At 42.3% G+C, this 26,781-nt stretch overlaps 1 protein-coding gene across 7 annotated transcripts in view; it reads right to left on the bottom strand.

Annotated features, from left to right (window-relative positions):
- Positions 1–26,781, bottom strand: part of STOX2 (storkhead box 2) — a 171,514-nt gene that overhangs the window by 16,511 nt on the left and 128,222 nt on the right. For 5 of the 7 annotated variants that reach the window (XM_063664326.1, XM_063664323.1, XM_054485283.2 and 2 more), the window contains exon 2: positions 5,343–5,495. In XM_063664326.1, coding sequence (XP_063520396.1) covers positions 5,343–5,495 — 153 coding nt within the window. Of the gene's footprint in view, positions 1–5,342; positions 5,496–18,186; positions 18,307–18,412; positions 18,730–19,015; positions 19,369–26,781 lie in introns of those variants that run through there. The other 2 variants (XM_063664324.1, XM_054485284.2) reach the window with 2 other exon arrangements.

Raw genomic sequence — 26,781 nt, 5'->3', positions numbered from 1 at the left:
ATTTGTTTTTTAATTTTATAATACTTTCTGTATAAAATAGAAATGAATTTTTTTCTTTTCTGTTTTTTTTTTTTTTTTTTGAGACAGGGTCTCACCCTTGCACAGGCTGGAGTGTAGTGACAAGATCTCAGGTCACTGCAGCCTCAACTTCCCTAGGCTCAGGTGATCCTCCCACCTTAGTTTTTTGAGTAGCTGGGACTACAGGTACACACCACCACACCTGACTAATTTTTATATCTTTTGTAGAGATGGGGTTTCTCCATGTTGCTCCCCAGGTTGGTCTCAAACTCCTGGGCTGAAGCGATCTTCCTGCCTCTGCCTCTCAAAGTGCCTTCCACTGAATAACTTCAGGGGACACCACTGACACGGAATATACCTTCTGAGATGAGGGCACACCTCTGCACCGCAGTCTCAGGAATGATGCCCACTGTCGTTGTTTGGCACAGTTATCAAGATAACAAGCCCATGTTTAAAACCGACCACATCTTAAATGGTAGCATACTTTTAGTCAACAATGTGACAAACTTTTTCAAAAACTCGTAAGGTTCATTTGTAAGTATTCATGATTGACCAGTTTACCATGGCTCCTAATAAGGGAAAGCTGATGTATATGTCATAAAAATAGCTATTACTATAAAGCAGAAGTTTAATTTTATTATAGAATTTGCTGACTGTAGGCCTTCCAAATAATGATCGTAGGAAACTCATAAAGCTATTAATATATAGAATCATGAGTACAATGCAATAATCTTTACTTACGATTAAAAACAAGTTCTCCAGTGGTTCTCAAATGAAGGAATAAAAAGAAAAATAGAGAAAAAATTTTCTATTTCCATAGAGTATTTGTGCTTAAATTTTCTGATGTCTTGGGTTTCCAGGTATATCAATCAAATAATGTTTAATTTGATAATGCACACTAGAAACAGTCTTTGCCCCCTGTCCAATCCATTTTCCCTGCTATGACCTGAGAGTTTTCAGACTTAACTGAAAGTTGCTTATGTTTATGATTATCATTTTATTATGAAGCCCTAGTGTACTCACTGATCATCTGTGAAATTCAGGGTTCTATCAGAAATCTGTAGGGTTGACCTGAGAAAGTGATGGTTGTGATGGATGTTTAATGTCTGCATATTCCACTACTTCCAAATTCGACTCCGAAAGTTCATCATGAATTCAGATTGTGAGGGCTTAAAGAACAAAAATAAACTTTACATCCTAACAGGCCTGAACCTGATCTCTTTCACACCTTTACATTTTTCAAAGCAAAAATAACTTTTAAAACACTGCATGACACTGTGGTCTACTTATACCTATGTATTGCTTTTTTTTTTTTTTTTGAGATAGCATCTCACTCTGTCACCCAAGCTGGAGTGCAGTGGCACAATCTTGGCTCACTGAAACCTCCACCTCCCGGGTTCAAGTGATTCTCCTACCTCAGCCACCGAGCAGTTGGGACTACAGGCGTGCACCACCACGCCCAGCTAATTTTTGTATTTTTTAGTAGAGACAGGGTTTCACCATGTTGGCCACGCTGGTCTCGAACTCCTGGCCTCAAGTGATCTGCCCACCTGGGCCTCCCAAAGTGCTGGGATTACAGGTGTGAGCCACCACAATCAGCCTCTATGTATTGCTTTACTCCTGCAAATCTGACAAACTGTCAGAACAGCGAGCACATGGACCTGTTCTGTATGTTAAGCACTTTCAAGTGAAACGCTTTAATGAGCATCTTTAGATTATTCTTGTTTGTGAAGAACGCTGGCTGAAGAAGAATTCAGCAAGAGCCAACATAAGGAGATGAACAGGAGACAGAACACAGTGTATGTAGTATTAACATTCTCCAGCAATCTCTAAAGTCAAGTTCAGCTCCATACCTAGCCTTATAGGTCTAGCTCTATGTCCCTGAAGACCAGCCTTCCTCCCAGAAAGATTCAGTTGTAACAGCTTAACAGGTACCAGACCACCAATTTAAATGATCATTCTGGATGAATGGATGTGTAGTTATTTAGAAATACGAGAAGCAAGTATTATTCTTTATAAGCCTTTTTAAAATATTCTTGATTCTGTAATGGAAATTGATAGATAAAAGTTGTTTGAGTTGGTTTTCCAAAATTCAGCCAACTTTTTTTCTCACTTTTATAGAAAAGTGATAAAAAGGTTTAAGTTTTGATATATCAGTTTTTTTTTTTTTTTTTTTTTTTTTTTTTTTTTTTTTTTTTTTTTTTTGAGACGGAGTCTTGCTCTGTCGCCCAGGCTGGAGTGCAGTGGTGTGATCTCGGCTCACTGCAAGCTCCGCCTCCCAAGTTCATGCCATTCTCCTGCCTCAGCCTCCCGAGTAGCTGGGACTACAGGCACCTGCCACCACTCCTGGCTAATTGTTTTGTATTTTTAGTAGAGACGGGGTTTCACCGTGTTAGCCAGGATGGTCTCGATCTCCTGACCTCGTGATCCACCCACCTTGGCCTCCCTAAGAGCTGGGATTACAGGCATGAGCCACCGCGCCCGGTCCAGTAATTTTTGCTAGAAGCAAACTAAAACTTTCACTAAAAACTTTCTTTGGAATGTGGATGCCCAAAACAAGAAAAGAAGCCAATTCTAGACTATACTTTTGATTTATAAAATATACATTAAATATGAGATCCAAATATTTTAATAATACTTAGGCTCAAAAACTTTATTTTTGGATAGTAAGATATAAAAGAACTAAATACTTTATTCTTACCTTAAAAAACAAAAAAATATAAATATGATCTTTAAATCCCTTCGGAGTTTTAGCATTGTCATTAAAAATACAATTTTCAAGTAGAATTTAAAGGGTTAGATTTTCTAAAATATTTTCTGCTGTAGCTTAACTGATAGTAAAAGACAGACCAAAGAAAATCAAAGGATGGAAGGGAAGGAAAGGAGAAAGGGAGCTAAGAAGAAAGGAAAGAAGGCAGGCAGGCAGGAAACAAACTTTCATTTTTTATGAAATACCAGTTTAAAATCTGGAACTATTGCTGAACATAACTTTAAATAGTTACCACCATGCCCTAGCCCAGGGGTCAGCAGACTTTTTCTGGAAAGAACCACATAGTAAATATTTTAGGCTTTTAGCCATATGACCTCCATTGCCACAACTCAACTCTGCCACTATTGCATAAGGAGCCAAAGATCATCCATGAGCAAATGGGCATGGCTGTGTTCCAATAAAACTTTATTTACAAAAACGGGCAGTGGGCCACACTAGGCCTGCAGTTTAGCAAACTCCTGCGCTAGACTTAGGTTGTATGGTGTCCTTGCAAACTTCTGAGGCTGACCAAGGAGGCATCAGTGTCACACAGAAGAAAAAGCTCCTCAGTCTGTCTGAAAACCAGGGCCTTGGGATTTAAGTTCTTTTCCCATAAAAGCTACCAAAACAGCTATTCTTTTAAGTACAAATGACCTATGGATTAATCCACAAAGCATTGCAAGTTAGTGATATTGTTATCAGCTGCTTGGCAGTGAGGAGCATTTCACTATTACACACCGGCTCTATGTTCTTTCCATTCTTTATTTTAGAGCCCAAAAATGGGTGGTACGTAACCAACTTCAGAAAAGCCGTGTGATTTCTCATGAAGCTATACAAAAATATAAGGATTTAAAAAGCTGTTGGGTTGTTCAACGTCAGAAGTGGCTACGCACTCATAGGACAGAAAGCAGGTCCTTCCTCCAAGACCACTGTATTTGCCAACACTATCTGTCCCCACTTAGGTGGCTCTCACCTGGGATTCTGTTTCTCTCACTACTGAAAGGAAAGGGGTTTGCCTAGGACTTAACAAAAAGAGATAGGCAATCAGACAGTGAAGAATATTCATAGATAATAAAATGCTAGAAAGCTTAAAATAATTTGTATGTTGCAAGGGTGGGTTCATGTTAGAGATTTTGAACCATATACATATTATCAAAGCATATTAATTAGAATATTGAAAAAGGAGGAAATATCACAAGGAGAAGGAGAAAACATTTCTCGGGGACAAAAGGAAAAGCAGGGAGACCAATATAGTAGATAAGATCTCTACTTAGCTTAGAATTAGTCCTCCCGTTCTCTTCCCATGTGTAGGGTGCACTTCCCCACAACCTGACTTTGAGTTTAGCAGGTTTGCATTGGTCACTGCAGTGTTAATGGGCTGGCATGAACAAAGCTTGAAGAGCCTTCGTGCAGTGGGCTTGTGCTCTGGTGCCTCTGCCATCCCACGAGTGAAGGAGATCTCCATTTGCACCCTTTTCTAAATCGGATGGGTACAGATGGAGCAGAACTACCCTGCTGGGCCCCACCTGGCTCAGCTGACTCCTGGGAAACCCACAGAGGCATGAGAGAAATCAACGCTTGTTGCCGTAGGCCTTTGATGTTCTGTAGTTGTTTGTTACCCAGCATTTCTGCAGCAAAAGCTAACTGATACAATTAACAGCTTATATTTACTCAGATCTCTTCTAAGTTGGATGAAAAATATATCAAACGTTCCCTTTTAATATAATCTCTATTTCAACCTAGAAACAGGCTGAGTCCACACCAATTTGGCAAACTGGTAGCCCGATAATGTATTTCATTTGACTTGCATGTTGCTGGCACACAAATGTTAAAATGTATACACACATACAATTGTCAATATTTAAGGAAATGTAGAGATTTCACATAAGACCAAATTTCCAGATTCTCTTGAAACATGAGATGGGCAACTCTCGCAGGATCTCTATTTGGGGGTGGGGTGACAATACACTGGCTCTCTTGAAAGAGGGTCCTGCATTCTGCAGCTTGTCACCCTTCCTAACACCTTCCAGCACTGAAAGCGTCAAATGCCACTCATACAATGGCTGGACTGTTGCCTCCTTTTTATAATATTTAAGAGAAAAGTAAATATTTTATTTTTTTAAATGAAATCCTAATTTATCAATATTATTTTCTTAAAACTCATCAAGCCATGACACAAATATGTAAGATATGTTAATTTTTGACATGACCCTTCCTGTAGTTTAACTCCCTAGGACTAACGTTTTCAGCTGTTGAACTCTCATGTTCATGTATTTAAAGATTAGTTTGCAAAGACTGACTGGAGTCCTGGTCATTTTTGCCAGATTCTTCATGGGTTCTGAATTAATTTCTTCCTCTTGGTGCCAATTTAAAAAGTATTACAGCTGAAGCAGTTATTTTTTGATGTCATGCAGGTGCCTGGATTTTTAATTACAGAAGTAAGAAAAGCTTCTGGTCAGTTTTGGGGAAGAACGTTTTCCTACTCTCTTTAAACATGGGAATAACAGTCCACGTGAGTCCTAGAGGGACCAGAGCACACCGCCACCTGGAAAGTGCTACGTTCCTGCCTTGTTACCTGGGAAACACGTGGTCAGGTGCTCCATCAGTGCTTCTTGGGTGACAGGTTTTCTTGCCGAGTTCATTGCTGAGATGGCCAAGCAGAGGATCTCCCCGAGTGGAATAAACTGAGACTGACTGATGGGAGACATACTGATGGGTGATACATCACCTGCAGAAAGACAATTTTCAAGTGAGTGGTTCATTAAAAGACCCAGTCATCTGTCCGACACACACCTTCACGCGTCCACACCCCTCCCACCTTCACGCGTTCACCCGGTCCTGGTCTGACGAACACAGTCAGCTCCGAACACAGAAGCTGCTTGCCAATTCCACTCTGAACACAGAAGCCACAGCCAATTCCACTCAGGTGGAAAGACTTCCACACGCAGTGGAAGCTCCTACTGCCTTAACAAATAAAACTTCCCTTTAACATCTGAGATCTCATTAAATAGTCCTAGTACTGAAAGTCTTGCAACAACAGGCTTTTATTTCCGTTTTTATTAACTTGGAGCTGATTTATTTAATAACTGCCATTCATATCCCGACAAATTGCATTTGTGTAACTTGATGATTCATTCATTCAAACATTGAACGCCTTTACACGTCTGCTGGGGGAATGGGAGCTACAGAGAGAGAGTGCGCGCCTCTCCCCAAACATCTCTGCCTTCAGTTTCTATTTAGATGGAGGAGACAGACAAGCAGATCGAAGTTCGCAATGTTGTGTGGCAGGCACACAAGAGAACAGAACAACACCTGGGCCCTGAGAGTCAAGGGAGGATAACACCTCCCGGAGGCCACGGTGGGGCTCAGAAGCAGGAATTTCCAAGGTTCCACCAAGGAAGTGTAATCTGAACCCAGTGCTCAAGAGTAGGTGTGTCCTGCGGGGCTGGGACCTATAAGCAGATGTTTTCTGGGGCACAGAAGCGAAGGGGGACAGGTAGGTAGGGACGACCATGAACAAAGAGCTGAGTGTCCAAGCTCTGCATTCTATGAGGGGTGGTGAGCCATGGAAGGCCAAACGCAGGTGTGGATTTCAGAAAGATGACTGTGGTGGCCGTGGGGATTATGGCCTGGGAGGAGCGGGAGAAGGTAGATTACAATTCCCTCAGAGATTGTGGCCTCCTGCACACCAAAAGGGCCAGTGGAGGCAGGAGAGGCTGAAGACCCCGCATTGGAGGGGTGATGGACAGTGACTCTTGAGATGTCAACCAACAGTGCAAATATCTGTCTTCATTTCTCAAGTCTTTATACCACAGTGCAGTGATTTTCAAGTGATGCTCCAAGGATCCCTAGAATTTCTTGGAATATTTCTGGGATGGAGGTGCCCCCAGTAGAAGCAGAGGCTAGGAGGGCAGGAAAGTTCACTCCTGACACCTGAGTGCCACCTGTTTTATACCTGGGGTTCTCCAAGGTTACACTTTAAAACATGTCCTACACACAGAGGATGCAAACTATCAACACAGTAGAACACAGAAGGGCTCATAGGGTCTGTTAAGTTTCTAATCTGATTTCCTAAATGTACTTACATAATATCTCCTTTCTTGTTTCTGAAGCATGCTTGTAATAAGCTACCATGGTTGACCAAAACCGAGACTCAGGTTGGCCTCTGGCATTAAGCAACACCCTCCCCGACAAGGTGTCTGGCTGCTCTGGGGTGGACCAGCCTCCTCACTATCAGGCACTGAAAGCCATGACCAGCCACAGTTCCTAGTTTGCAGGAGGAGTGCAGAGTCCCTATGGGGAAAAACTTGCTGCTTTGATGGGCTAGAAGAGAAATGGTTTGCTAGATGAAATCCGGCAGCGGGGCCTGGGATAAAGATCAGCATGTATGGGGAGAGTCCAACAGGTGCCTCGGACAAAGCAGCAGGACTCCAGTGCCCAGGCCCAGGCCTCACCCCCTTCCCAAACCCAGCTCAGTTCAACGCCCCCCTTTCCCTGGACCACATGGGGCTCCCATCAGCTCTACTGTAGCTCTACTCTCTGCAAGATGGATATGAGGAGGATAAGACATTGTCCCAGTGGCCAGAGGGAGACAGGAGCACCCATATCCAGAAAAGGAGGAAGGAAGAAAAATCAGCAGAAGCCAGGAACTGACCTAGCTTAGAAGCCACAAATTTCTGGGGCCTATGGGTCATCGGCATCATAAAGAGACACCCTCGGAAAAATTATTGTAATATTTTGTGGGGCAGTAGCAGGCGAGACCGAGTGTGAACTTGGGGCTATTTTGGGGGATGTGAGTTTCATTCATTGGCTGGTGAAGCTCAATTCATATTGGTAACTCAAAAATGACGGAATGATAGAATGATGTGGGCTGGGACCACCTCAGTGGGTAAGTTTGCAACGGCCTAGAACAATGTATTTAAATCTTAAAGAAAAGATTTGTCATATCCTTTTTTTTCCTGCAAAAAAAGCTGGGTTTTTTTGTTTGTTCGTTTGTTTTTGTTTTTTTGTTTGTTTGCTTTTTTGAGACAGGGTCTGGCTCTGTGGCTCAGGCTGGAGTGAAATGGCACAATCATAGCTCACTGCAACCTTGAACTCAAGAGATCCTCCTACCTCAGACTTCCAAATAGCTAGGACTACAGTCTGGCCACCTCTTAAAGCACTGGGATTACAGGTGTGAGCCACCACGCCCAGCCTAAATGAAGTCTTACTCTAAAACCTAATGCGGGTTGGGCGTGGTGGCTCACACCTATAGTCCCAACACTTCTAGAGGTCAAGGCAGGCAGATTGTTTTAGCCCAGGAGTTTGAGACCAGCCTGGGCAACATGACGAGAACCCATCTCTACAAAAAATACAAAAATTAGCCAGGCATGGTGGCACGCGCCTGTGGTCCCAGCTGCTTGGGAGGCTGAGCTGGGAAGATAACGCTTGAGCCTGGGAGGTCGAGGCTACAGTGAGCTGAGATTGTACCACTGCACTCCAGCCTGGGCAACAGAGCGAGACCCTGTCTCTAAATCAATAAATACATAAGAAATGTGTAAAGATTGGCTGAGTGCTGATGTGAGCTGCAGCAGAGGTGGGAGTTGGGAAGTTCACCTGTTTGACTCTGCCCTCCCTACAGCAGGCCCTACAGCTCAGGCACAGACAGTCTGAGACATTGGCCTATAGTTCCTTCTCTCTCACTCCACCTCCACTGGATAGGACAGGGGCACTGAGGCCAGCTTTCTTACAGAGGTGCTAAGTTAGCCATGTGGACCTGAAAGTCACCTGGGATGATTTTTAAAGTCAGATGAAAAGGAAGATGGGATCAGCTGGCAAAGAGGGAGAGGATCAATGCAGATTCCAGAACCTCTGGACTTGGGTATCACTTGAGAGGTTAATACCTTCTAACGTATGCCTATTATATAACTAAGAACATCTCAGAAGATGAAAGATACAAAAATACTAAATACGATCCCCAAAATGCAGGCCGGACTATTTCCAGATTTTTGTATAGGTCATAAGAGGAAACTCGAACTGTCTGTAAAAAAGAAATGACTATTAGCAAAATTAACTGCTTTGGTTTAGGTCATGCTTGTCCTTATGGGTTTAGCTGAAACAATTTGTTTGGTTTCACTGCCATATTCTCAGTTAATTTCTTTTCATTCATTGCAGCCAACTCCAAGAGGCAGCATGCCTTAAGTGTGTCCGAATGGCATTTACTTTGGAAAAGCTCAGTTTCACTATAATAATGAATATGGGCAACAACTTTTAACTCACAATGTAGAACAAAATGGAATTTGGATGTTCTAAATAACTATCTCCACCTCATCTCATTTTTGTGCTGCACTAAGATATATCACTTTCAACTCCTTTCCCATCCCCAACCCCGTCAGCAATCCTGTCTACACCCAAATGCTTCCTGGTCTGTCCCCTGGATTGTATCCCTGGAGCTCCCTTAAACTGCCATCATCTCTCACGTGGTCCCTCATAAGAACTTGATGATGTTCAGCCTTCCCTCCTGCCTCCAACACTCCCCTCTCCACAGAGCAGCCAAGGTCTTTTTAGGAAAACAAAAACACACCACTTCCCTGCATAAAATCCTCCAGGGACTGCCTACTGCACTTAGAAGAGAAGCTGAACTCCTTGGTAGGCCTACAAGGGCCCACATGGTCTGAGCCTGTCCACCCTACACTAGGACCACTCCCACCTCCATCCTTACTTGCCACTCACAACCTCCTCTGTTCTTTGAACATGTCAGGCATTTCCTCAACTCAGGGCCTTTGTATTTTTTGTGCCCTTGGCCTGGGATGCACCTTGGGTCGACCTTTCAAGACTGGCTTTTCATGCTTTAGGTCTGAATTCAAATTGGCACCTCATCAGAAAGCCCTAACCTGACTGTCTGGCCGACTGCCATTCCATCACAGCCGAGTTTACTGTCTTCTCTCCCTGCATGCGTGCATGTGGGTTTGGTTCACTGGTTTACTGTCTGTCTCACCCACTTGAATGTAAGCTCCATGACAGAAGGCAACGTGAATGCCACATTCCCAGCACCTAGAATGATGCAGTGCTTACCCAACAAATATTTATTGAATGAATGAATATCCATTTTAACATGATAATCCAAGGAATTTCTTAGTCATCTTAAAGGATTGTAATTTTATTAATATTTTTGCTAAATAATAGCAAACAAAAAGAGAACAAATAAGTTTAGCCATGCAATTTCCAAGACTCCCCCAAATAACTCCATGAGAAATAGGCCTCCAAACACAGCAGTTACTATAGAAAAATAACTTTATAATACAACTATTATATAGCAATAAGAAATTAAAATTTAATAAAAATGAGTAATTTTTTTAAAAGAATAATTATATATTAAGTGAAGTTTAGAACATGCATTTAAGATCTGTATTAAAGGAATCACAGGTATCTCTCAACACAACATAAACATTATTCAAGTTTACCATAATCTTCTGTGGAGCCAACTAGTCATTTTTAAGATATGCTACTAGAAAATTCTTCCAACTACTGGACCACATTTATTTATTCAAAGAAGAAAAAAGAGAACGTAAGTACTGCTAAAATATTGTTGGTCACGATAATCTACATAATCTACAGAAACTACCATATTTTGCATGAAATGTGGATTATAACTTACTTGTCTATAATTTATAGGATGGATTTTTCCATCGTCAGAATTAGTTCAGAACACATTCATAATGACAACTCATCTTAAAGCACATTGGCACTTTGTCAGCTAAAAAATTCTTTCTAAACTGCTATAATTCTGTCCTATTGTTCTAAAAAATGAGTAGATAGGTTTTAGTTCAGCTTTATTTTCTTACAAACATCCATTTAAGTACAGTCCTCAGAGGACTTTTGTCAAATCTAGGCTATTTCAGATAAAACCAAACTCAGTGCCTTGGACAGAGGAAGCATTCCATAGATTTTTAAGTGAGCTTAAAATGTGAAAAGACATGAAAATATTACAATTGTAAGTAAACTTCTGTTTTAAGAGTATTTAACATTTAAAATGCATGAGTGAAAATGTGGACACTGCTTTCATGTGAGGTCATTGTCAGCTGACTGGCATGAAGAGAAAGAGTAGCCAGGTGGATGATGAGAGGCGTGGAAGATGGACCCCCTCCAAGAGAGGCAGAACAGCCCAGCCAGTGCGGGGGGCAGCATGCTGAGCCCAGGCAGCCCGGGGAGCTGAGCCTGGGGAGCTGCGGCAGGTTCGGGCTCCCCTGGGGCAGGCTGGTGGTGAGATACAGAGGAAAATAAGGGCCAGATCCTGGTTGACAAGACAAGAAGGCTTAGGTCTTATTCTTGACGCTGACGGGACACTGCCCATGTTTTCATACAGACAAATCACATGATATGCTTGTATGAGAAAATCGCTCTTGTGCAACTGTGGAGAAAGAGCTGGTGACTCCTAAAATCACTCGCACAACAGACAACAGGCAGATGTCCTGCAGACGCCAACCTGCTCTTGGATTGTCTACAGCTAGTCACCCCTACCTCAGGAAATAGCTTTATCAAGCACATCCATTTTCACTATTTAAATCCCTCTATCTATTTTCCCCTTCCAACTTTTGGCCCGTTACTTTAGTTGGAGTTATTTCAAAAAAAAACTCTCTCACACATAATTCATCCTTTCAAGAAATATCTGAATGCCTATTATACATCAAATACCTTTAAGCACTCAAGTTCCAAAACTGTTCTTATCTCGGTTCTATTTGTGCAAAACAAAAAACAAAAAACAAAAAAGAGGACTATAATAAAGCCCTGTCCTTTATAAATGGCATTTTCATTTTTTGCAGTCATTAATTGAGGTTCCAGGAACTCCTCAGCTTGTGCACACGCAGGAGGCCAGCACTGCTCCTGGGATGTGACTTTCACAACAGCTTACACTTGCTCCTTCCTGAGTGACATCCGTAGCTTTCCAAAAGATACCTGCTACAGAAGCCAACATAAAACTATGTCATTTCATCTTAAAGCACCCATCCTCATACAACGGTGTAAGAAAAAGAAAGCTAGAATTTCCCCCAGGCCAACTGCATCACAGTAAACAGCCTGGGAAGTACCAGCCTCCATCCTTTATCTTAGCTTTCTTTAAATAATTTTTTTTTCAAGCACCAACATTCCATATGAATTATCCTGTTTTCCGTTTAAGGTACTATTTTTCATTGCAAATGTTAATGTAATCTGTTCTCTGGGTTGAAGAGTTATCTTTGACATTAATGAAGTTCTTGTACCAAAACAACCCACTTACAAATGTGGTTCTGAAACTGTACTAGTTTATAATTGAGAAATTCCCAATATAAAAAAAGCATTCAAGAGACAATTTGATAAGTACCCAGTCTCTTAAAACAAAATACAATTATCCGCTCTGTGCCTGTTTCCTTATCTGTGAAATGAGAGTTTGGATGAAATGATTTCAAAGATTCCTTCAGGCTCCTAAATCCTATGATCCTATATTAATGCAGCAGAATTCTGGCATAAAAGCATCATATAGTATGGGTGTCTAGCTCTGTTTCCATCATGTTGCGGACACTATTTTAACACTCATCTGATCTGAAAAAGTTGGGCTTTAATTTTCAAAGAAACGGCTCCATATACTGGCCGGTAATTTTTTCTTTCCTTACAATAAAGGCTTCATCATTTTCTCTTTCTAAATTCAAAGTCTTGCTCAGCTTTGTTCCTCAGGACTAACACGTGCCCCTTTTGTTCTCTGTACTGCCAAAATTAACATGCAAGTTAAAATTACGGATGCCAATAAAATTACCACAAGTAGTGGATACTGTGATTCCTCATAAAAATAGTCAAACATGTCTATAAAATGCACTATGGGCATGGGGACAACACAACTCTATTCCTCTCAACAAACTCTTCAGAAAATGATTCTTTTGCCAAGTTTTATCTTAAATGCCCTTGGGCTTGGGGAAATCACCCGCTTTCTGGGGTTACAGTTAAGTGAACAACTTCTCGGATGCAGCGCCTCAGACAAATCTTGTGTTTTACAATTTAATTCAATTTATTAACCCCAATTTTATGTATTAACGCTGTTTGGCTCTTTTAACAGAAAACCTACTACAATATTTTTTAAAAAGCTGTTCTAAAAAAACAACCACATACTTCTTTCCTATGCGCTCTCTTGAAGACCACAGCACCCATCAGGTGGGGGCAGAGCAGACGGCTCCCATTACCTCACATGCTCCTGCGTTTTAAGCAGCTTTCCTTTGAAACCAGATGACTATTCTTGACTTTCGAATGTTTGTATTTGACATTCAGAAGAAAACTGGCAATGAAAAGGCACTTTTCCTAGTTTACTGTAGGTTTGTTTCAAATGCCACTGATTTCAAAAGTTGAAGGCTGAGCCCGATGGCAATAGTTGACTGAAGGCAACAGCATAAAAGAGGAATTTTAGAATATTTAGAGATTCTATAACAACTTTTTAAACGTTTCCTAATGCTTTACTTCATCATCTAATGGGTATCTTAAAGCAGGTCCAATTCCTAAGCTATTATTTGAGTAAACCATCTTACTCAAAACAGAGCGTAAACAGAAGACACTCATTAATCATACTGAAATACTGGTGTCCATTAGCTATTACTTACTAAGAAACTTCTAATGGGAATAGAATTAAATAAGAGTAACCACGGTGGCTAAGGGCACCCAAAAGAATGAGTTAACATCCCCCACATCACCCGAACCTTTATGCCGATCAGTCTGTCTAATGCCACTATGGGAAGTAATGAATTAATTGGCTCATTGGTCTACAGAAGAAACTCATGATCTTCCCAGTCTGCAACCTTTCATTAGTCACATTAGCTATTGCTCTTGTTACTGAGATTTGACTACAGGTAAAAGCTTATCACAGAATAAGCAGAGACAGACAAGGCAGAAAGGGTAGAGCATCAGGCAGAAAGGGGCCATCCTTGTGGGCAGTGGTGGGTGAGGGTGCCCTGGCCAAGAGCCACCTTCCCCACCGCTAGAGATGATTCCTGACGTCTCTGATAGGAACAACTAACACTTCTGTTGGACCATTTAGCTATTTGCAATAGATGCATAGCAGAAAAGGTAGGATGGAATATGAGCCCTAGGACCAACCAGGTTAATTCCGTAATTAACGCCTTTGCTAAGGCTCCACACTATAACCCATCAGCTACGTCCAGGGTGGTATGTGTTAGGCACATGGAATAAAACCTAGCCGAATGCTTTTACACGGCAGGTCCTCAAATGCTTGTAGAATCAAAAGGTCCTACATACATAGACAAGAAGACGCAAGGCCCTGCTACCTTACAAGATGTTTTCCAACACCAGCTGCCACTTGTGCTCCAGTCCTTCAACCAGAATGAAGTTAAAGCCGCTTACCAACAGGGATAAAATCATGATGAAATACCAGTCCTAGATGATAACAATTAGTAAGATCTCCCAGATGTCCTGAAATTCTGTAAAGCACCTGACCAACAAGAGCACCTGAGTAATATGATGTCTTCCTTTCCCTTAAGTTAAGTGCATCACATAAGACAGAACATAAATTCCTATTTTAAGCCACCCTGTACTTCTCTTTCATGTTTGTTCTGCAGCATAACCTGGCCTAACACTAGACATTAGATGCTCCAATTTCCACTGATGATATTTCCCAACTTCAGCTGAATAAATCATCTAACAACTCTAGGTCACACATTCACTTTCCCTCTTTTTAAGTTAGAATCACCAGAGCTATTTCTCATCTTATGTATTCTCTGCTTCATCAGTTTAGGGATGACAACTGTAGTGGGACTGATTTCTGTAAAATACAATTGTAATAGGATAGGAAGTCCTAATTAAATAAACTACAAATATGGACAGGTTGACAGTTCCCAAATTACAACAAAATTATACGGATTGACTGCTACCAACTCCCCTAAAACCGAACACCCTCCTATCCCTTCCAACTGCTGTGAAGGTCATTATGAAAGGACTATGTCAGAATTCAGAGGCCTGAAAGAAAGGACAGGGGATCAGATCAGATACACAGAGGAAACGTCTAAGTCACTGTACAATTAAGTAACTTTTCTCTCTTCAATTCAGCATTACAAGATGGTGGTAAAGGCCATGGGCTTTGTAGTCAAAATAGGTTCAAAGCTCAGTTCTGCTCCTCTCTGGTTGTGTGATTTGGGGCAAATTATTTAATTTTTTGAGTTTCAATTTCTTCTTTTGTAAAGTATACATAATGATGTTTACCTTGTAGACTCACTGAGGGGATTAAATGAGATAATGGAAGTTGAGTGCTTACCCTGTCCCTGAGACCTAATACATGTTTAATAAATAGTAGCTAGTATTAAAAACATCTTCCCTGGCCGGGCACAGTGGCTCATGCTTGTAATCCCAGCACTTTGGGAGGCCGAGGTGGGTGGATCAACTCAGGTCAGGAGTTCAAGACCAGCCTGGCCAACATGGAGAAACCCCAACTCTACTAAAAATACAAAAAATTAGCCAGGCATGATGGCAGATGCCTGTAATCCCAGCTACTCAGGAGGCTGAGGCGGGAGAATCACTTGAACCCGGGAGGCGGAGGTTGCAGTGAGCCAAGACGGTGCCATTGCACTCCAGCCTTGGAAACAAGGAAAGACTCTGTCAAAAAGAAAAAAAAAAAAAAACTTCCCCAAGTCCATCTAGATTTATCCAATTTACTCATTTACAGTGTTTGAATTTCTTTTTATTATTTTATTTTATTTTATTTTATTTTATTATTCTTTCAGTTTAGGGTACACGTGCACAATGTGTAGGTTTGTTACATATGTATACATGTGCCATGTTGGTGTGCTGCACCCATTAACTCGTCATTTAGCATTAGGTATATCTCCTAATGCTATCCCTCCCCCCTCCCTCCACCCCACAACAGTCCCCGGTGTATGATGTTCCCTTCTACCAATGGAAAATTTGTTTGGTCCTAAAAATAAGCCTTTTTAAAAAACTAAAATATCTTTGGGAAGGCTAAGAGTGCAGAGGTCTTTCTTATACTAGTACGAAGTAGTTCTTTAATCAGATATATAGAACACATAGCATTTGGGATGCATCACCAGGCTGGGAGTGCAAACATGCATTACACTCGGGACTTTGGAGAGAAAAAGGCACTAGGAGACGGAAAATAGTGTGGATAGAGAATTACAAGGATATCAAAGGATGCTGACCTATTTCAAAACTTAAGGTAGCCCAATCCATTACCTAAGAAAGGGAAAGGAAACTCAGGACTTAAATAAGTAGTCTTAGTACTAAAAATTAGTGACACTAGGAGTTAAATAATTTCTGATATGACCTGAATTATTAGTAACCATTCTGGCTCTCTCTTCTAAGGAAAATGTCCTGTGGGAGTCAAAAAATGACTTTCACGTAAACTTCTCGAATTCAGCATACTCCTTATAACTTAAGGATGGCTTGTCCAATACAATTCAAGTAAACCGTGATCAGTGTCCACATTGAAGGGCCTCACATGCTCATTTGTCCTTAACGGCAACAGTCCTTTACAAGCAGGGTAAGGCAGCTTTCCTGGCTGTGACACTGTCTCAAGGTAAGAACCATCACAACTTCTAGAGTGGCATGCATGACTCCTGAGGTCCACCTTAGCCTGAATATACCCTGTGAAGATTTTTAAAATTAGCAAAACCAGATCATTCTAACCCTCTATGACCAAAAAAAAAAAAAAAAAATCCCACTTTTTAAACTGCGCCTCTTCCTATTCAACCATTTATTGGAAGGTTTCCATGTGTAGGGAACTGCTAGGAGATGTAGATAGCAGAAAAAAGCATAAATCTTGATCTCTGCCTTCAATGAGATTACAATTTAGGTGGGAATACAAGATATACACGTGTGAAAATATAAACCTTCAAGAAATATACACATTGCTGTTCAAAACACCCTTAGAAGAGCTATAGCAAGAAAACACATGAATGACTAGAAAATTAACTCTATAATGGGAGTTGCAAGGATTTAGAAATGACCACCTGTTGGGGTGATTAGGGAGAACTTTCCAGGGGAGAGAGATTTGGAATAGGTCCTTAAGGATGGGTAGAATCGATGGGTGTGAGGACATGATGGAACTGTATTTGCAACATACCATGCTTGTGTTTTTTCTGACCGAACATCCTTTAAACCTGACTCAGCATCCTCAACGTTGCTCTGAAGATGCAAACTGCTATGCAGAAAGAAGAGACCTCTGACAGTGAAGAAAGGAAACATGCTCTCTTTTCTTCTGTGAGAGGGTGAGCTATGAGATGGATGTGAATGCGAAGAGAAAGAAGATGTTCAAGGGGTCTTGAACATCTGCCTTTAAAAATGTTCTAAAAATTCTTACCAATTACATACGGGATTCAACACTCTCAGAAATATCTGTAACAGTACTGAAACTATCCATGTGATGAGGGGGTAAAGCCATGCTTTCAGATGTGCCAAGTCTCACTTTGGAAATGAGGCATGTAATGTACTTTTGAGGACCAAAATTTACCATTTCGTTGTCATGTTTTTTTAAAAAGCTTTTGTGTGAAAAGCCCATGGATGTTGTAAGAAAACAGCTCTGTCATAATCTGAATCCTAAAGCAGACTATGATGAAATATGCTTACTTCCTTAGCAGTTAACAGCAGCCTCAATATGATGTTAGTCTTGGAAACAGTCCCTGGGCACATAAATCAGGCTTTCTTGGATTTTAGTGCATTGCATGTAGGTTAACAGGCCAAACAGTACACAAAATTTCAGGCACTATATATTAATTGGTAAGAAAAAATTTCGAGGCCGGGAACAGTGGCTCACGCCTGTAATCCCAGCACTTTGGGAGGCCGAGGCAGGCAGATCAACAGAGGTCAGGAGTTCGAGACCAGCCTGACCAACGTGGAGAAACCCCATCCCTATTAAAAATACAAAATTAGCCAGGCGTGGTGGCACATGCCTGTAATCCCAGCTACTCAAAAGGCTGAGGCAGGAGAATCGCTTGAACCCGGGAAGCGGAGGTTGCAGTGAGCTGAGATCGCACCATTGCACTCCAACCTGGCCAACAAGAGCAAAACTCTGTCTCAAAAAACCAAACCAAACCAAAAAAAAAAAAACCCAGAAAAAATGTCAAATACTATTTACTGAATGCCTCCCTCAGAGCAGCGAGCGAGATAGACATACAGCTGAGGGAAATCTGGGGCAGTCTGATTATTTCCTATTGGCAAATCCTGCTGCTGTGGACTTCTCGGTCCCCGTGAGCAGCTCTGGGATGACCTGTGCTGGTGAGGTCATGTGTGGTGGGCAGTCCACAGTGGGAGGACCCAGACTGCCTAAGATTGAGGCTGTGGGAGGAGCAGAACAGCAAGACTTCTCAGAGGACCGTGCACCCTCTTCACAGGTGGTGCTGACATTTCACCATATTCCTTTGCACACAACAACTCTTGAAACAAAAGCAGGGGAAACCTACCTGGCCCTTTCTGGACTGGCTCCATCCCCCAGGTAGCATTGACGCTAAAGCCTGGTGCATGCTAGGGGGCTGCATCCAAGCACAAGAAGGAGCCAGTAACAGAAACGGACGTCCTAGAATCTGGAATAAGAAGAAAGAGTAAACTTTCAAGTCATAGTATCCTAAATGAGCATTTCAGATTGGCTACTGAGGGCCCGTGGAACACAACAGGAATCTGGTACTTTACCTTCGTAGATCTACTTTTTAAAAATGAGTTCCAGAACTCTCAGCTCTTCTTACAATTCGGGGCTTGAGATACTGGTACAAGTTCAGTTCAAAAGCTGGCAAAAGGCACCTTAAAAAGGCTCTGTGAATGTACTTTGCTGGTAACGTTTTGAGGAGGGGAAAAAAAAAGGAATCCTCTTTATCATTCTTTTATCCTATTTGCATGGAACAGCTGGAATCCTGTTCCATGCCTATCCCATATATCACAGCCACTTGCTGAGCCAACATCCCACTGCAGTGCCTCGGAATCTGCAGTGTCACTCCTCTTCTGCTTGTTCTCTGCAAAGTGAAGTCACAGGGACGGATCAGCCAACCTGACTTCTCACTGCCCTGCCCAGAATCCTTTGTGAACTGAAATGAGTCATCGCTCCAAGAAAAGCTACAGCCTCTGTTTGTCTGTGCAGGCTCCTTTGTCTGTGCAGTGCAGAGATGCGAGGTCGGAATGTACCCCAGGCGCGGGGTGGCGAGGGGCACATTCTCCTCTCCAAGGGGCCCAGGTCCCCTCCCATGTATTAGCACCAACTCATATTTTTTTAATCATGAAAAAGGTAAAAAGGGCACATACCTCCAGATGCTTGAAGAGAGAACACACACATTAAAATTGATCTGGCGTCACATACTCACCAGTCCGTAATTAGAGACCTGCCACATTTTCCTATTTTGTGTTAAGGCTGGCTTTGCATTGTGACGAAGGACGCATCTCCCTCCTGTGTGTAACAGGCGGTTCTACTGTACACTGTATCAAAGTTTAGCTGCAGCGAGCTATTTGTCATAAATTCCAGTTGCCATGCAAGTCTTTGCAAGCCTGGGTCTCGTCATTCCCGACACACAGCCGTCAGGCTCGCAGCCCGGGCAGCGGTGGAGCTCACCCAGCACCAGCCAGTGCGGCTTCTGCCGCTGCGAGGAGGGCGGCGTTGGGAATGAGGTCACTATGTCAGGAACTCGCTCTCAGCAGGAGCCTCTCCTGAGCTTACAACACAACTCCAATCGCACCGAGAAGTAGGATTCATGGGATCTAGGGGGTGGCCGTTTCCTCCGCTTTTTCTTAAAAATGTCTACGGCTAAGATCAGCAAGGTGAAGATGAATCACGTATCTGCATAAAAATGTCCTTTTCATTGCACTAGGGGTGCCACGCTCATTGTGAACCCCAGGCTGAATCACTCATGTGTACACCTGTGGGCATGCATTTACACACCGACACACACACACAGAGGAACTTATGCCAGCAGAGAAAACATTTAGTCTTTATTTAGAGTGCAAGAAGCAACACGTAAACATCTCAGGAGGAAAACGGGGGCGGCAGTTGAGAGAGAGGACAGAATGGAAGGAGTAGAGCAGCCACATAAAACCCGAGAAAAATGGAGTCAGAGAGGCCAAGGAAACGAATCCCATGGCAGTGGTACTGCTACTGCCAAACTCCCAAACCCAGTAACACCAAAACAGGCACCGCTCGCTGCCTCCGCTCAGGAGCCAGATAACCGAAAAATTATCTCATTCTCAGAAACCCATAGAGGTGGGTGGCAGATGACTGCAGCAAATTCTCCCACATCCTCATGAATCCAGCAGCTCAGCTACCAGGGGCACAAAATGTGGGGTGCCAGCAAAGATGGGAAATGCACTGAAGCTCTTCGTAAGGCATCCCCAAAACTCAGAGTTACAGGGGTCCCCATTTGGGTCTCCCGGCTAAAATCCTGGAAGCATCCTATCCTCTCCTGACTCCGGTGATTCAGCCTGTCCTCCAGAACCTCCCCCAACAGAGCTCAGGCTCTGGTAAAGGCCCCCCTACGAGTTGAGTCCAAATCAGCGTCTCTTGTCACCCCTGTACAGTGACGTCCATTCTGTCCTCGGGAGGCTACAAAATGTATAATCCTCCTCTGCGCCATCACCCATCCGATAGCTACAAACATTAACCAGGTCCCCGTGCCCAGATCGGCTCTTCTCCAGCTGCCTAGAGTCTGGGACACTCGGCAGGCATGCAGACTATATATTCATCTACTGATCCATTGAGATGCTTGCTTTGAATGTTATTAAATAAAACGTCTTCCACGCCCTCAACCACCTGACGCTTTTCACATCCTCTGCCCTCCTGGGGTCCCCCCTTTGCTCTGGTCTGGCATATCCATTTCCCTCCGACGATGTGGCATCCTCCTGCTGAGTCCTCCCCGTGGCACTGTCTCCTCCCTGTCTTGGACTATCTGTCACCCTGTGACCCCCTTGAGAATGTGTTCCACACCAACTGCTACTGATGCACTTTTTAACAGTCTCATCAATTTTACCCTGTATGCTTGATCAGAAGCATAGAAGGACCTCATAGGCCATATATAGATGAAAACATACATGTTTGGATATTACAAATTATGACTACATTTTTATTTATACGTTCTCATCCCTTTTCTTCAAGTATTTGTTTTTTTTTTTCTTTCTCCACATACTTAACCAAATATGGTCTTGATTTTCCCTTCTAGTGTATGATTTTCTCTCCTCTTTGATAAGCCACTAGCTTCTTATCCATGCCACAGACTGAGCCTAGGGCCCAGCACCAGGGCCTCCAACCAAAGCCACTCACCTTTCATCAAACCTCTTTAAGTTTGGCTGTGTTGTTGGTTATAAATCCACCCAAACCCATGTGATCCAGCCCATTCCTGTCGGGCATGATCTGATCACTGTAAGGTCAGACAGGGTGCCTAATAAACACACGCACCTTAAGAATGCAATGATGGAAGCGTATAACAAATGTATTACAAATTAAGATCTAAATAGACATATCTGTAGTCCTGGCAGTGTAAGAGCCTTCTGGGAAGCCCTGGGTCACTGTGCCACCTCCTGACAGTTTAAGACACAAGTTTCTTCTACGATCTATGAAAGGTTAAATATGTGGAGAAAGAAAAAAAATCCAAATACTCAAAGAAAAGGGATGAGAATGTACAAATAAAAATGTAGTCATAATTTCTAATATCCAAGCATGCATGTTTTCATCTATATATGGGCTTAGTATGTCTGTACTTGGAAATTCACATAATCTTCACAAGGACTCTGGAAGTTAAGTACTGGTGTGAGCCCCACTTAAAGAGGGGAACTCTCTTCCTGAAGCTCACAGAGCTGGTAAACGGCAGAGACGGGATTTGAACCCAAGGCAGCTGGCTCTCGAGTCTGTTCTTTCAGCCACTGAAAGTCAATTTTACCTTTTACACTTTTATGTATGCTGTTCTACAGACTTGCTACATCATCTTCAACAACCATTGTTGTAGAAAGTCTGTTCTTTCAACAACACGTGTTACCTCTTGATTATTAAAATAAGAAAGCCACTGTAAACAAAAAAAGTTAAAACCTATATCTCAATTTTTAAATTTAGATCGAACACAATCTGCTTACTTGGCACGTGGACCAATGAAGTCAAGGTCACAAGTGGGGTCTCCCGTAGAAGTTGCTTCTGCTGGGGCCTATGACCCCTAACGACTGCCCCTGAGTAGACTTTCATTGAAGGACCATGGAAAAGAATACACATGGTCAGGCAAAACCACCACAAGCTCATCTTGCTGTCCTACTGAGAGTACGATGGGTTTCATAATGGACACCATTGGCCTCCACTGAGAAATAAAGACAAGAAAGGTCTGCTGATGCTTTAGATCTCGGTGTCTAATGGCAAGATGAGCTCAAGAATCACATGCAGCCATCATTTGCAGTCCTCCTCCTTGCCCCGTGCCTCTTGCATCTTTGAATAACAGCTTCGGTGTTACAGTAAAGATTTACAAATATCACATAGAGGACCACAGAGGTGATTTGCTCAGTTGATGAAGTGTGGGCAGAGGTTGTGCTTGGCACTTGCCTGCACCCTTGGCAGCAGATTAAATAGTAGCACCACATAGTGACACAGGGAGGATCTTAATAAATGCTTGATAACTAATGGTCTCGCACGCTCTTAGAGCTGCTCCACTTGAAAAAGCAGAGAGCAATAAATACCATTAAATCAATTAAAAATATTTATCAGGTGCCTAACTGCAAAGTCCTATGGTCAGTTCAGGAATTTAAATTTTAATCTTTAAGGTTGTGTACATATGGAGTATATAAACCTTGGTGCACACTCTCTCATGGACAAATGACATGGTGTCTGCCCTCAAGAAGCTTCAAATGTACTTGAGGAGGTAAGATACTCACATATAAAGAGTGCAAAAATACAAGGCAGTGTATTTCAAAGGGGAGGAACAGGTAACCAGTGCCCCCAAGAAGTTTGAAGAAAAGAACCGGGGTCGAAACAGTCAGCAATGGCTTCCAGGGAAAGGCAAACTTGTTCTAGAATCTGGACAGGTGAAAGAAAAGAGAAAGCACAGCCCATATGTCATAACATAAGCTCCATGAGCAGGGATTTTTTTGCATGTTTTGTGTTTATAGGTATATCCCTGAAAGTGCCTAGCCAACAGCAGACCCTAAATCTATGCTGAAGGAAGGAGAGGACTCACCTGCAGGGAGGAAGCATGGACAAGGTGTGGAGGTGTGGATGGGAGGGAGGTGGGGATCATAAGGCAGGCAGGCCTCCCTGGGGCTGAGGGTTCATTACTGGGAAGTAGAGGAAGAGGAGGCAAGAGGGGTGGCCCAAGATTAGTTTCAGAATGTGGCGAACGGTGGCTCATGCCTGTAATCCCAGCACTTTGGGAGGCGGGAAGATCACCTGAGGGCAGGAGTTCAAGGCTGCAGTGAGCTATGATTGCACCACTGCACTTCAGCCTGGGAAAGAGAGCAAGACCCTGTCTCTAAAAATTAATCAATTAAAAAAATTTAAAGAACAGTCTTTAATGGATAGGAAAATGGCCCACTTTATATTTGCAATGAATTTCACTCGGCATTTGCTAGACAGCCCTTAGTAAGTCTCCTCCCAAAGAAGCATGACACCTCCATTCTCCAAAAACATTTATAAGCTCATGGCAGCTCCCAGGAGGGAAGGGATGCTGACAATATGGTCAGACGCGGCTTCCCCCAGGGACTTCTCGGCCTCCTATCACAACTCAGAAGTCTGCGGTGTCAAGATTCTCTCCCCTTTTCAAAACTGCACCAGTCGGGGAGAAAACAATCCTAGTCTGTGACAATATTCCACTAAACCTCCTTTCGAGTCAAAACACACTTATAAAATACAGCATGTGAGATCCTAGCGTGTGGCTGAGGTGACAGTAATGATGAATGAGTACCGCTCCTGTATTCATTGTTCAACATCAGCATCTATGTCATTCAAGGCAAAGAGGGAAAGAGGACCCGGAGAGTAAAGAAAGATGGTTATTTCTGATATGCGAAAAGCACCATCAAGGAAGCATGGAGGGAACTGAGAGGTGCTTCAGGAAGGAAGAGGCACCGAGGCGGCCCCATAGGATGGGTGAGTAAGGGGGTGGGGAGAGGAAAGATGAGAGTGTCTTTCCAGGCAGCAAGGCAGTATGAACAGAGACGATGTGCTTAGACAGTCTAAGATGTTTTGGAGAATGGCTGGTGGTAGATTCAGCATGGCTGGGTTGGAGGGATCTGTGAAGGAGATTGGTAGCAACGAGGCCAAAAAGTCAGTCAGGCTGGGATAAAGATAACATTAAATACCTGGAGAATGGCATTAAAGGTTTCTACAGGGGAGATGTTCCTCATGCTGAATGTTTAGGTTATGCAGGCAACAGGGTATAAGATGCATCCAAAGGAAAAGATAATTACTGAGGTGAGGTAAAAGCCTACTGTGAGAGAGTGAACAAGATGTAAAGAGTGCTTAACCAGGGAACAGAGAGAAGCAGAGAGACATGAGATAACTTTCCTATTTCACAAAAGTTCTATCCGACATTTCCAACATGAAATGCTGCAATGCTATCAGAAATGCATGAGTTTGACAACGTACCTAACACTACCTCCACGGAGTCTATCAAAAAGACTATCTGTGCCACCGCAGTAGCCTGACATTTGGAGTACTGACCAGGGCAGAGTATTAGCACAAACTGAGAAACAAAGGGAAGAGGAGAAATTCTCTAAACAAAAACCCCTGGGCACCAATAACAGATTAGACTTTCTTAGTTGCATAAAATTGATTTTAAAAAAAGACACAAATTAAAAACTCAACAAAAGCAGTTTGGAAAACAGAAAGTTTCCACATTTTCAGGGCCTTTATAGCCCAAGATTGACTAAGTTAAGTGGTGGAAGAAACCATTTCAATTAAATTGGCTAAGATTTCCTTGCACTGTATATGCAAGGAAACGAAATATTTAAAAAAAATACACTTGGTGTTCTTACAAGTATTAGAGAGCAACACTATGAACATCAAATGAAGAACATGGCTATTCTGTTACTTAAATTCTCAAAAGCCAATTCTCAGAGGATTGGGAACACTGAATAAGTGCAGGTGAGAGCTGGAGGAGACACGGAAAAACATCTAGTACATCATCACTTGATCGAATATAATCCTAGAGCCCAAAGTGGGAAGGTGACTTGCCCAGGTTGCAAAGATTTACTAGCAAAACCAGAACTAGCACTCAGGTCCCCTGATTCTCAGTGCAGGTGTTCCTCCATTACTCCACAACAACTTGTAAAATATATTAAAAGAAAAGTCAACTCTAAGGCTTTTCCAGATGCACTTTTTTGTTTTGTTTTGTTTTATTTTGTTTGAGACAGAGTCTCGCTCTGTTGCCCAGGCTGGGGTGCACTGGCGCAATCTCGGCTCACTGCAACTTCTCTACCTCCTGGGTTCGAGTGATTCTCCTGCCTCGGCCTCCCAAAGTGCTAGGATTATAGACTTCAGCCACTGCGCCCCCCCCCAGGTGCACTTTGGATAAAAAATTACAAATGAAGTATGCAGATATCCAATTTTTTCCATACCACATTGTGGTATAAACTATTTTTCTGCCCTAAGTTATTCTAATCAATATCCAAAGAAGACACGTAAGGAAAAGATGAAAGGAAAATGAGGAAAAACTGAGGCGCTTATGATTTTCAGTTAAAAAGCCAGATTCTAAATTTGTTGTTTTAACATTAAACAATAAGAAAACGATGAGACAGCACAGAAAAACGAAGTGTTGCCCTTCTCCATTACAATTTTATTACACAGCATTTGGATTTACGGACTATTTATTTCCAACCTACTGGGTTAAAACACGCCTGAGTGTATCTCAGATGTTTCTATCTCGTATCTAGTATTTAAACTGCAGAGGATAATGATGGAGCCCACAGAAGCCCCCAATATGCAGAGGAAAAACAATTAGATTCTACTGTGAAGACGCCCTGAAATTCATACAGTCTATGCATTCTACTCTGTAATAGAACCCTGATTGTCCTAATAACAAAAGTTTAAAACTTTGTTTACAATGAACACCATTCAATATTACTTTCCAAAATTTACAAGTGAACTGACCCTTTAGGGAGACCATCCACATTCATCTTGAGGTTGTATAAACCTGCCAGTGTATGGCCCCAATCCCTTGGGACAAATATGCCCCCAATTTGAGAAACAACAACTACATCTAAAAATACGCCCTAAAAATGGTATTTCCCAATTAGTTTTCAAAACTATCATCAGTATTTCTGTTGCTTTAAACATATACTGCTATTGAGTCCTAGAGCTCTTTTAACTGGAATTAGTTATAAGGTCAAAGAGCTAAGAAACTGAGTTACTTTGTCCCTGGCTTATTTAATTAGAACTAAGTTATCCTCTCTGTGGGTTGCATTCCTTCTCTGCAAGATGGAATCGGGAAAAAAATATGAAGGTTGCAAAGACTGCCATATTTTTACAAAGCAGACATAGCAATAGAATCAACCTCTGACCTCAAGGTGCTTCCAATTAACTGAAGAATGAAAAGTAAACATACATGAAAAGAAAGTATCACAATACTTCTAAAAAAAAAAACTATGAATAAGAGGGAAAAAAAATCCACTCCAAACTAAGTCCAGACGGAGTGTAAAGTAAAGAAATACCGGCCAAACATTCTCATCACAAAGCTGAACTTGGCATGACCAGGCTGAATTTGTACTTCTCACAGTCCCCAGTTGAACCGTTGGAAGGGGCACGCCACAATGGAACACCCAGTTCAGGGAGGTTTGCAGGGACCTTCCAAGGGCTGCTTTCCTGACACCTCCGTATCCGGGGACAGACTCCTAATGTCCACCTCTATCCCTACTGACAAGAATGACAACAGGATCCGGACTGTTGTGTTTGCCTGGTGAAAGTATAGTTATTTTCACCAACCAAAAACAATCCAATATTCGCTGGCTTAAAAATAAACATTATTTGGGCATTGCTCTCCTCTATACCTTTCGTATCACAGTCACAAACCTCTACTCTCCCATTAACATCTTAATGTACATTAGCCTCATCCTCAGTA

This window comes from Pongo pygmaeus, chromosome 3 (assembly GCF_028885625.2).
Source record: "Pongo pygmaeus isolate AG05252 chromosome 3, NHGRI_mPonPyg2-v2.0_pri, whole genome shotgun sequence".
In the NCBI taxonomy this organism is placed as follows: domain Eukaryota; kingdom Metazoa; phylum Chordata; class Mammalia; order Primates; family Hominidae; genus Pongo; species Pongo pygmaeus.
The sequence above is the reverse complement of the archived record's forward strand: the minus strand, read 5'-3'. Positions and strand labels throughout refer to the sequence as shown.